At 34.2% G+C, this 13392-nt stretch overlaps 1 protein-coding gene across 2 annotated transcripts; it reads right to left on the reverse strand.

The window, feature by feature from the left end:
• Nucleotides 1-549: 549 nt before the first annotated feature.
• On the reverse strand, nt 550-6530 carry LOC136262581 (uncharacterized). Of its 2 annotated transcripts, none has more exons than XM_066056930.1 (6): nt 5781-5929; nt 5303-5620; nt 4334-4612; nt 1800-1885; nt 1309-1676; nt 550-1191 (listed from the first exon to the last, which is right to left on the reverse strand). In XM_066056930.1, exons 1-6 carry the CDS (start codon nt 5836-5838, stop codon nt 783-785), a joined length of 1518 nt encoding a protein of 505 aa, XP_065913002.1. In that variant the 5' UTR covers nt 5839-5929; the 3' UTR covers nt 550-782. The 2 variants fall into 2 exon arrangements, with proteins under 2 accessions (XP_065913002.1, XP_065913012.1); XM_066056940.1 differs by lacking the exon at nt 5781-5929 and adding an exon at nt 6464-6530 and having other exon boundaries at nt 551-1191.
• Nucleotides 6531-13392: the final 6862 nt, after the last annotated feature.

Below are 13392 nucleotides of genomic sequence, written 5' to 3' on the forward strand. Positions count from 1 at the left end.
ACTGTATATATAGCCAAATATTTGGTAAAGGGAGTAGGCAGCTATATCATATGACTTCCATGAATCAAAGCTGGTTCATAAGAAGGAATCTGTAATGCCACCAGAAGGTAATGGTTTCTCAAGTACCACAAACATATCTGAGTTATATACTTGTTTATCAGCATTCTATGAAGTCATAGAAAATAGCAGCAGCATTTCACAGTATTTGTCAGCTGAGGTGAATTTAACTAACTTGGTGTTTTGTGGTAAAGTTATTTGGTAGAGTTGTGGTTTTATACCAAAGTTGTAGTATTTCATGGTACACAGTTTCATGGTACACAATAATTTAAATTAATCACTACCTTTCAAAACATAGTGACAGCAACAAATAACTAATAAATGTTATCCTTACTGGGATAGCAAGTTGTGTTTAATTATTGTTCATTTTATTTAAAGAAATCAGATGACTTGGGTTCATGCACCGTGTGCTTTTCATGTTGTTGAAATTACTGTATATCATATCTTTTTTCTTTTCACTGTAAAGTTTATTGATATATTGTTATACGTATGAGCAACCACAATGTTACCATTTGTGAGCAGATATGTAGAGAATATTCTTCACTACCATGGTTACCACATAATACATATCTATAGCTGTTAAGTATTTATAATGGCACTCAAAATTTGACAGTTATAATTATAGTAATGCATAAACTATAAATTATATAAATAAATATCTTAGATCATGTCAGCTATAGCTACAGTATGTTATACTTAATATGGCTATATGTACACTATGCATATCATGTTTGATCAGCATTACTATTAGGTGGTTTTATATCATAGTATGATGGATGTGTCTTTGATGGAGTAACAAAAGAATCATGCATCATATCCTTGCTTGGACCAAGATCCACAATAGCTGTAAGATTTCTACTTCTAATAAGACCTTTTCCATTTTCCATTTGTGTTACAGTCAACTTGTTGGTGGAATATGTTTCTTGCTGAATAGCCATAACAGCATGACTTACATTTTCATCTTGACTTTTACATTGTTTTAGTGAAGATGAGGATTCTCTGGAGTATTTGATATGGTTTAGCTTGTCATAATTGGCTGGTGGTTCCATTAATCCACTCTCAGAGCTTGTACTGGCACTTGATCTCTTTCTGTGATCAAAAGTATAGCTTTTATTCTTGTGAGATGGACTATATCTGTAAATGCAAATAATGAATAATGAATTATTCCATTGTAATATTTTCTCATAGTATAGTGTACTGCGTTGTTCATATAATACAATAGTGTAGCTATATACTGTAGTTATGTCTTACTTGTAGTAACATATAAATCCGCAAACAATCAATATGATCGTTATAATGATTATTATACCAATTATAACTAGCATAATTCCAGTTGGAATAAGTTTCAAGGCACTTTCACTACTTCCTTTTACAACTCCAGAACAAGTTTGGTTGCACAAAGTAAAGGTGGCTACACCTAACTCAATTTCATCATCACTGTTTCTTTCCACCATCAACCATAATTTGAGGAGATCATCTGCCATTGGACCAACAAACCGAACACTATAAACAGTATTAGATCCTCTAGTGTCATTACAGTTAACTAAAACCTCAAAATCAGTACAGTTGCATGTTTCATATAAGAATCTTTGTAATATCACCATCAGATATTCCTCTAGCTGCAGTGAGATAAGGTACAGGCTGTATTGTGATTCAGTGTACATTCAGTGATAGGTTTTGTGCAGTAGATCATATATGTGTACACATATACATGTATAGTAAAGCAGTATATACATGCATACCTCATTCTCATGGCAGGATGATCTTGCATTCTCACTTTGTAAATAAACCACTTGACTTAGTGTATTTGTTGAATTGTTATCCATTTCTATGTATAGGCAAATTATGTGTATGGCAACAGTTATAATAATATACATGACTGTATAGCCATAATATACACACAGTTCACCCATGCATGTGTCCAATATACTGTACATATCACACATAACGTTATGTAGCCATGGTAAACACACCATTGGTCGAATGACTATAGCCATTTGAACATCACTGAAAGTTTTGAACTAAGTGTGGCAGGGTGGAAAACTGTCATCATTATCTTAGAGTATTAGGATACTATGCAAGTATGTGTACATGTGTAGGTAGCAGGCTATGTACCATACACCTGTAGTTATGCATGTGTATAATATACACAGAATATTTTTACTCATGAATTTTCAAATTAAGGAATAATAAGTTTGTGGTACAGTGCATTAGTCTAAGAAGTAAAATATTAGGATGCCACATGATCATGAGTTAATTCAGGGAATCGGTGAATATGTACATCAAACATAACAATGCCCTAATAAGGAATTGTTTTATATTATGTTAATTCAGCTACTCCAAGAAACAATACTGCATTTTGATACTTACTAAATATAGTAACAAAACCAACTTATGTATGTATAACCAGCTTGACAAATTGTATAGTAATTCCCTGTTCTGAATCACCAATTGCCGTACATTTGTATGTTTCAGAATTTTGCACGTTGGTTAACAATAATGATCCATTGCTGAATATGTTGTTTGATGTGTCATGAGAAATGATCAACTGTGTGGATATTTGTTCCCAAGTGTAATTTGTTGGAGATGCAATATTTGTCACACACGGTAGAATAACATCATCTCCAAGTGATATTGTGATAGTAATAGCGCTGGATTGTGGGGCAGCTACAAGAGAATATGTAAAATGTGTGTAGTATATTAGAAACGGTAACCCCCATCTAATTATGTGAAATCTGTAGATGCATAGCCATGTGTATGTGTACACGTAATTTTCTCTGAAATATCATGAATACAGAGGGGAGAGGTGCCAGTGTACACAATTCTAAGATTCAGAATGCTACGTAGCATTTGTCTCACAAAATGTCCCTGATGTAATGTCATGATTTCATGGAATTTACACTGTATAAATTTGTGGCATATGTGGTTAGGGTATTATGACACACCCATGTTCCAAGAACAATAGACATTTGATCATAATTTTTTTTGCCATTACAGCATCCCTCACATACATAATTAATTTGTCTTTTCTGTAGTTCTCATGTAAGTGATTGTGTAGTACAAAATTGAAGAGGAAAATTTTATTGCTGTGTACATATACGTACCGTAAATTAAAATAGTGGAATAATGAAAACATTCCACTTTAATTCTTGGCCAGAAATTGTACTAACCTGATGCTTTATGTTAAGATACAGTATATCAAGAGTTCATATATATATTATGAACTCTTGAGTATATGTATTGTATATCTGCTAGCATAGATAATAATAATATATTCCTATGCTGCCAGGCACCATGTATAAGCCAAGTCAGGTCTCTTATAATAGTAACATATTAAATGTTGCATAAACTACACTTTCTCAGCTAAATTAAACTACCGTAAAATAACTTATACAGCATGAATTAAAAATAGATGTATATAGGTGGGAGAGATTTTGTGGTTTTCAAGCTAGGTTTGCTCACCCATGCATGTATTCCTTGAAATCAATATTTCTAATAAATAATATTTAATTTAATGTAAGATAGTCATGTGAAGCAAGAGACTACTAATTTGATGTAAAGCCACAAAGTTTCACTTCAATTAGTTTGAGGCTGATTGCATTCATGCAAAGACTGATAATACATAATTATGCTGATGATCCATCTTTTATATTACATGGAATCAAACTAGCTGTAAGATCAAGTGTAATAATTTTGGCCTTTTACGTACGTACATATATACAAGATAATACACAGTTCATTGGTTTAGCCGTCCTACAGGATAGTGAATAAATAACCTCAAGAGCTAACAGTACTATGGCTAAGGTGTTAACTACAGTATGCATTACATTATGTATTAAGGTACTGTATAGAATCTAAGTTTACCTCTGCAGTGCTAAAAAGTCTACCTACTATGCACAATATTTTCCTTGATTTTCATGTGTTTTTTTTTAATGTAGTTGAATGAAAAGTATAACCTTTTACCTGTTTAAAAGGAAAAATAATGAATTGGCAGTCTAACATCAATTTGGCATAATACAAGAGTCGCTGAACATACTACCTGACTGCATTATTAGATTTATTGACTGTTCTATTACAGTACATTGATATTTAGGCATAATTTATGACTATGACACAATAATTCTACTTACTATGCAAACTTATGGTAGATGCTTCAAGTGAGTGCCAAAATATTTCCATTAAACTAATTGCTGTGGTAAATACTTTTAATGCAACATGGTGTTCAGTTGCATAATTGTACCTATGGTATATTATGATCAGGAAAAGTATATCTTACCTTTTACAAATAATTCAACAGCAGCACTCCGATATGATAGCACAGTTGTAGCTGTACAAACATATACACCAGCACTCTCCAGTGTCACATTAACTAGTGTCAGTGTCATAATAGTATCATTTACTGACACTATGCCACCATCACTTAAATCTTGACCATTTCTTCTCCATGTTAATAATGCTGGTGGCATCCCTTTATCAGAAATGTTACAACTCAGTGTAACATTAGATCCAGCTGTTGATATGTATGTTGAAATGGTTGCTGATAACACAGGTGGAGCTGTGAATTAATAAAAGTACATACCAGGGTAACATGAAACATTAGTACTTCAGAGCATCAATAAAATTGCCAACTATTGTATGTACACAGCACTATTAATCATTTTTTACTAAAAGTCTAGACTTTTGCCAGTTGCCATCATGAATTGTGGAGTGTAGTGTGTACATACGTATATTATATGTATTCATAAATTTCACGGTGTACTATATCATGAGAAGGATCTGTGCATTATTATTGAGCACGTTATTACACATTTCACAATCATTAACAGTGTTGATATAACACAACTACTGTACTATACAGCACGCATCCTAGACTTTACATATCATATAATTTCAAGTCAGACTGTGGTAGTGCTGCCCTGTTATACAGTGTGGCATATTGAAATGAACCATGCATATGTACATATAATATCTAATAAAGGGTATGTTATTGGAACCTCCAAGCATCAATAAACTACCAAATTATTGTATATACATAAGCAAATCACTTTTTACTAAAATTTTAGACTACTATCAGTTGCCATCATGAATTGCTGGGTGTCTTGCACAGTGGAATAGCTCATATTGTTGTAGTCATTCCCTTCAGCTAACTCAGTTTGGCAATACCCTTACCTGAGTGTCCTATATGTACTGTATGTTGCTGAAGCTACATAAGTACGTATAATGTGTTTGCCAACAAACAATGTACTTGATATTTGAACAGTCGTATGTGCTGAACTACTGTCTCCACAAGGACCATCTGGTACACAGCAATAATACACTCCTTCATCAGCATTAGTCATGGTAGAGGAAAATCTGAGTGTATGTTTATCAGCATACACTGTCTGTGAATTTTCAATCTGAATAATAGTCCCATTCCGATAGTCTCTGTACCACACTGCATTTGTTATGTATGAATAGAAAGTGGTGTCATCATCACTTCTGTTTTGACATCTCACAGTAGCTTGATTCCCCTCTAGCACATAACGTTGATGTGGTAGAGATGCAATCCTTGAAGCAGTACAACCTAAATGTACATGCAAATGAATAAAGTGTTGTAATTTACAGTACATTATGAGCAGAAATGTAAACACGTGAGTTAACATTAATTGCTATTGTGGAGTTAGTCAGTTAGCTAAGGGCCATAGCAATCACAGCAACGACCTCACAATAATACAGGTAGCTACCTGCCATAATTATTGTTAATTGAGTGAATAATAGCAATCTTCCAATGTTTTCTGACATGATAAGAGATAAATTTATAAATACAGTGTTAACTACTGTGCTGTCAAATGCATAAGCGGTCGACTAACTAAAACACAATCAAAATATATAGACTGCCTAGATAAAATATTATAGCCACGTAAGATTTGAGGAATTAATTTATACAGTAGCACAACTGATGCATGTATGCATGTATGGCCAGGAGTTTAATTATTTTGAAATAGTAATTTATATACGTGCACAATTACTACTGTAAACAGTTGGTACACAGCATGCTGCAGATTGCTAAAGTGAGTGTTGAGTAAAGAAATGTTGCAATTGTTGTACAGAACTGTCAGGACATGAACTGCCAGATACGTACGCCGCCGTAGGATCAGGCCTAGTAATAATGAACCTCATGGCTAGCCGTAACTACTGTAGGTAGCTAGCTATCAGCGATTTAAAACAAAATGAGGCCTTCATCTTGCAGAGTGCAAAAATGTATCCATTACAAACTAAACTGTGAATAAAGTTTGTGACGAAACGTCAATTGACCACAGTCGCGCATCAGGCGTGCTGTACGTGTGTCGGATGTCGTGAAACTGGCAGAATAAGTCAGGCAAAGTCTCCATACACTCAACAGCAATTTTATTCTACAAAAGCTCACCAGAAACGAAGAATCATAGTATTCAGCGAACTGAGATGCCACGCCTATCTATAAAAACTGAGCGGTCGACTGCATAATTTTGTGCGATAAGCGTGAATATTAAAGTTTGGAAGCATAATAGAATTCAAAATTATTCATTGAAACACTGACAGCAAAAGCCTTGCCGAAACTACCATATGAATGAAAGTCAGAGTGGAACGAAGGAGGGAAGCTAAGGAATTCCTTCCGATGAACAGCGATTAGCTAGCCGGATAGTTGGAAATTTTATAAACCCCTGTGGCAGATTAGCTACAAAGTTCAAGAGAAACTTTCTTACTCTTTATTTTCTTTAATTGTAGAGCTTGGGAATGAATATGTTCGTTACTGCTGTAGTAACAATGGTAGTCTTCAAGTCCATTACGAAGAATCGAGAACAACGTAGTTAATAGTTAACACTGGAGCCAGTGGAGGTCATAAAATATTGATAGTGTTGGTTGAGATCACAGGCATTCCACCACCCAATACTAAGTGCTCGTCTTTGCCATTCAAGAAACGGAGAATCACTCATACAAGTGACTATGAAATTCACAGTGAGTCTAGCTACGTACATTTACTATAAAAGTAAAAGTGTTCAACTCTGGGAAGATAATATACTAGTTTTTGCTGGCAAGCATCAAGAAGATACAATTAGTCTCTGTAATACAATAATCGCTATGTCTGCACCTCATTAATTTTTAATTTTGTGCATGAAATTAGTCTAAGAATTGCACAGTCTGTGTATATTTTCAGTAGTAAATGTACGGTATTTGAAATTAAACTGCATGTGTTATAGCTAACTGAGCATGAAATTGTTAAGCTGTGACAATTTACAGTATAATACATCTGTAAGTCGGACTTGACTTGGAAGATATCCAATGGATGATGCTTGTCCTGAAGAATCTCGCAACCAATAATCGTCGACGTCAAACATGTCAAGGCATGTTTTGCATACTGTTGTCTTGTACTCTCTTAAAAGACTGTTGTTAGTAGCTAAGTCTCACAATAAAAGATGTTAAATTAAGACTGTGGTCCATCCAATGAATTCTTCATATAAGTGACTGTATGTAATTGTTCTAAACATTTGTCTTGGGTTTGATGATACCATAATGTGTCTTAAATTCTGTTTCAACGCTATCACACCATCTTAGTTTCACATCATGGGTAGATCATGTCTGAGACAGCCATCTAAATAGAATTGCTTATGGTGTGCAATCATCAAACATAGCTACATGCAACATGACTGATTGTGGAGAAGTACAGTACAATGTAAATGCATAATTTATTATATGGAACCATTATTGTTACATAGTATTTTCAGCCTGTTCAAGAATGGTTAGTCCTTAAAACACTTTATGTACAATACCTACCTAGAGGAAACATACACACAAAATCTTCGTAACTATACAATGATCATGACTGTGCAACTACTCAGCATATGGAGTGTGTATATACAGTAGATATTGAAATATTATGTCAGATGACTTGTGTGGATAATACTTGTTGAGCCTATAATGGTTTGTTTAACGGGGTAGGTTGTAGCTATAATTATACTTGCTTTCCACAATTACCTTGACTGTGTTGTGCTACTCATGCCACAAAAGGTGCCAATTAAAGTAGGTATTTTGTATGATTAATACATGTTTACTGTATATACCTGTTGTTAGCTATGGATTTTCACTCTTCAGTGGTGGATATTTAGGTAGGGTTCTGTGGTTTTGACAAAATTTAGCCTAGTGACAGTTTAGTTTTATTATCATAGTAAAAACTATAATACAATTGTACATATTTCAACAGCATGCATGCAATTTCATTTAACAAAAACATCTATTAACCCTCAGCAACACCTTACATTTCACTTCCTTCTGCATTAAAATGATCTAGATACTCTAATAGAGCAGTCCATAAGTAAATAACAATCAAAGCTCCTCACAACTTTTGTTTTGCAGTTAGTTCATAGTTTCGATCACTGTTACAGTATTGATTGTTAACTTAAGGTAGCCTAAATGTTTCAGAGCTTCTAAAATCTTCTGGAGGCACATCCGCAAATGCCTTATACTGTATAATATAATTCAAATGGTATTAAATTTTCAGAAATTCCCCATTTAAAAATTCTAGATCCACCACTGCACTTTTACCCATTTTGACTCACCATTGGGCAATTTCACCACGAGGCACACACATATACACACACATTTTACACATAAAATTTTTAATTCTGCATAAACAATGGATTAGGCAGTGGTTTCCCAGTTATTCATTTGCAATTGGTTTCCATGCCCTCAGAACCAGTCAATACGGTATACAGGTATTCATAATATACATAGAATATTGTATATCCTTTTTAAAATCTTTAACTACATTGACTACAGCATTGACTAATTGATCATTTCTACACTTCCATAGTTGTATATACATTACCATTTTAGGATCAGCATCTTAGCTACATGCTGAGCAACTATAAATTAGAGTCATGTCTTCTACACACTTCTTAGCTACTAAAACAAGGGTTCTACTTTTAAGAGATACATTTTAACAACTGATCAGTACAACATTAACCTATACTTTTGGAAAGTCTAAGGCATGTGTAAATAATATTCTATCTAAATGTTCAAGTAGCCATCCAAATTTTAGTAACCAAAAAGGACCTATTCATGCATGAACCACACCCTATAAAGTTAGTATTTCCAATGTGTTTTACCTGAGTGTGTTTATATGTGTAATACATGAATGAAAGTAACAAAGTCTGCATCCAACTTACATCAACCCACATCTTTAATTATGGTTTAATTAGGTGTATGATACAAATTAAAAGTTAACTGAATCAGGATGGTAGTTTTTGTAATCTCCAAGGATTGGTGGATTGAGATTTAAGTGGTATAGAGTAGTGGTTTTTCAAGTACAGTAACATACTATTTCCAAGAATTGTGTAATGCTTGCATTGGAGTAGTGGACTTTTCTAGGAAATGTTGATGGTTGATGTCAATACCATGTAAAGTTTTAGCCTGATTCCAAGAAGTGTAGCTACATGACTAGGAAAACCACAAGGGTATTTTATACATACATAAGCAAAAAATTATTATTGGCTAATGTTTCATCATTGTGTAATAAAATGTGACTTGGTCTGTGAAAAGGGGTTATAGCCTTTTCAATTGCATGTACTTGGCAACCTGTAACGAGACTTGTACATGTGGTATCACCTTGAGGCCTAGTCCCGTTATACCTCTAACATAGTACTATGGCTTGGTATAATATGAAGGTGATAGGTTGAAAACATGAGGAGTTACGATTAGTCAAACTTGACAATTTGAAAAGGCTATAAGACCTCTTTTCGCAGGCCGGGCCACAATTATTGATGTGTTTTTGTCACGTTGTTGTACTGACTGCAATAAGGGATTGGAACAATGACATACTGTACTGTATGTATCTCTGCAAAATTACTAATTACTGTGTAACTGTATGTTGAATGATGAAATGATTTGTCCTGTTAGATATCAGGTTAGCTCCATTTATGTGTATTCAAGCAGTTAAAAATATATTTTGCATTGATTTGCGAAGGCACAAAACGTTCAGATTGAGATACTCTAAAAGAGCAGTCAGTCACTCTAATAAAGCAGTCACAGTATTTAGAGAAGCAGTGTAGTAAGCTATGTAGCTATATATAAGAATTTTTATGTGCTTTATCAGTGATTATATGGTTGGTGGAGGGTAGTTATTCTCAGCTGACAGTCACCTTTTTTTGGTCTTCACCAAAAGTCTAGCTACAGTATACTTCAGACCACCAAATATTCTGGAGCCACCTATGGATATGAACAAAACTATTGCCCAGGCATGCTGGGGTGACAAACCTACAGTACATTCCATTTATAACTTCACACATGCGTAACATTTCTTGCATGGCGCCACGCAACTTTTCCTGTGCAAAAGCAAAAATTATGCATGGGAATGGTCATTGCCACGCTGTAGCACAAGGCATCACCATGCACTACAAACTTCAAACAGAAATTCTTATTTAGTTGTCTTCTAAACCCAAAAGGGTATATAAAGACTAGTAATCTGAATATATAAGTATGGTACGTGTAATAGAAATACACTTTGACTTCTAACATGCTAAACTCTACTATCGTACAGTACATTAATTTGCACACTATTCATTGCAGATTGTAACTATGTAAATACAGTGAATTAACACTTTACTAATGGATTTGCAAGCTTACACGGCAAACAAATGACAGAAGCACTACTGTACATTCATGATGTTGGCTACACAATAAGTTTGTCGCAGTTCTAAATTACATAAATAACTTCAGATCATTTTTATCATATTTCATTTTGGAAGCATACATACAGTGTATACATGAATAATGCTTGGGAAGATAAAGCGGGATAAATGTTACTACACAAGTACAATCATATGTACTGCACTGTATATACTGCATACCACAGAACCTGTAGTCATTTTTAATGAAAGGAAGGAAAGAAACAAGAATACGTACATCATAGTAAAACCATATTTCAAGGCAGCATGCACAAGATGGATTTTAACCTCTGTAATACATAGTCATATTTTTATTTCTCGCTTAGTTTAGGCAGCAACCTGTCTAGGGGGGAGAAGTGTTTATGGACTCCTGGTTTTGATTAATGACACTTATTGATTTGATTAGAATGTGCCCCCTGACCCAGTTGTAATTAAGGATTTCCCAGTAGCTATACGTATGTACTGTAGAAACTGCTATGTGGAATGGCAACATCAGATGTTTAATGCTAGCAACCGAGCTTACAAATCTTTCACCAGCAATAGTTTGAAACTGTTCTTGTGTGTTCACTACAAATTTATCAAGTGCGTCTACAGTACACGTAGCTATATAGTCTGTGCTTTGGGATACCTTCATACTTGTAAGTACATGTGGGTTCATACTGTATAGCTATACTCGGATAATGTATGTACAGTAGTTAAAAGTATTATTGTGGTTTAATGCTGGTTTTCCCAAGTGTAATTCTTCGAATCACACTTGGGATGTATCTACACTGTCTTTGTATGACAAAAGGTGTTAAATTTCTTAGAAAAGCCCCTGTCTTGTGACAAAAGATGCTAAATCTCTTAGAAAAGCCACAGTATTTATGACAAAGGGTGTTAAATTTCTTAGAAAAGCCACAGTATTTTTGACAAAGGGTGTTAAATTTCTTAGAAAATCCATACTTCCACAAACAGCAATAAATTCTGTGTTATGCTGTCATAACAATTCTTGGAATTAACGCTCAACAACACTGAAGATGGAATGATGGTTTTCATTATATGTACATTCATATATTGGGGTTCAGCTAAGCATGCAACATTGTCACACATGCACCATCTTTGCAAGTATCCACTGACAAATACACATGATCATTGTAAACATGTAGGTGAACAATGTTTTTTTTTCTGTCTATACACAGTTTCAGTGTCATGGTTGGCATTTACTGTAGATACATAGTTATATATGAAAAAATTCTGGGGAAAGTTGTGGTATGGATTGGCATTGTTAAGACTAAGCATTTTTTAGCCTTAGAGTCTCAATAATCCTACAGCTTCAAAGAAACTAGAACTGTCACTGAGTTAAGTGAATAACATAATTGTGCAAAAAAGGGGTCTTGCCTTTCAAATTGCACGTACACATCTTGACTTGTGAATAAAGTACTGGCTTGATATTTGGTCACTGTATACCCCTAACATACCATTATTGCTTGATGCAATATGAAGGCCATACATCTACCATATGCTGAAGAGTATTAATTGGTCTAACATGGAACTTTGGAAAGGCTATGAGATCTCTTTTTGCAGATGGTTGCCAACAACTTATGGGTATATACGTAATAGGCATAAGATTTGAAAGAGAAGATTATAGAGTTGCTATTGTATAGTGTATATAGCCGTGTATGTGCAATGTACAATGAGTACTCCACTTACACATGAACTGGATTTGCTGGTGAAAATCATTACCTCAGAAACTACAAAACATTGCTACAGGCAATATAAATCTTAATTATTTTCCACCAATTCAAGTACCCAAAAGTCTGAAACTGTACGATTCAATTCTATATACCTGTACATACAATGCAACGGCTTTAAGCTTCTCTTTCCATATGCCAAGCTGCTGTATCAGTTGTACTAATTTTAAAGGTTATAATATAGAAGACGCTATTCCCAACTAATAAGTATTTTGCAACTTGCACATTTAAATTCTTTTGGTTCAATTGTCACTACATAAGAAAGTACATTTACTAAGTGATCAAGTTATTCAGCTACCATAACAGTATAGACTTGCATTACTGAGTTTTATAATTTTAAAGAGATACAGTCCCATGCACTAGAAATGCAGACACCCATGGTCCAAAGGACATACAGTACATGACAGATAGTGAAAAACGTATACTGTAACATAATATCAATGTTGTGCTTTAGTTTATGATATTAAAGTGCTCAAAAAATTTGTTATGCTGTACAGTTATATTTCAAATGCTGTAACATATTCTGCAATAGAACAACATGAAATGTGTACAAATAAAGCTTTTGCATGTTAATGTGATACACAGTAAATAGTTTGTTGCATTGACCTTGATACCTATACACTTCCAAATTGCTAATCATAGTGCATTATTGGATTATTTAACATACAGCACTCTCATACACATGTATGATAGCTATCTAGCTCATATTATACAGTGAGAAAATATCTGGCTATGGAAGATGCCAAAATGTGCAGTTGTGTGGTGTAATGTAATAAATTTATCATCAAATTTGCCGCGCTGGTCATACATAATTATGTGAATCAGTTTGTTTATTTGTAACTACCTATAATAACACTGGTTGGAACTACTGCTTCTTGGAAATACCACATTCTCATTTCAGTAAAACCACAGGATAGTTCTTGGAA

Source organism: Dysidea avara, chromosome 1 (genome assembly GCF_963678975.1).
Source record: "Dysidea avara chromosome 1, odDysAvar1.4, whole genome shotgun sequence".
NCBI lineage: Eukaryota > Metazoa > Porifera > Demospongiae > Dictyoceratida > Dysideidae > Dysidea > Dysidea avara.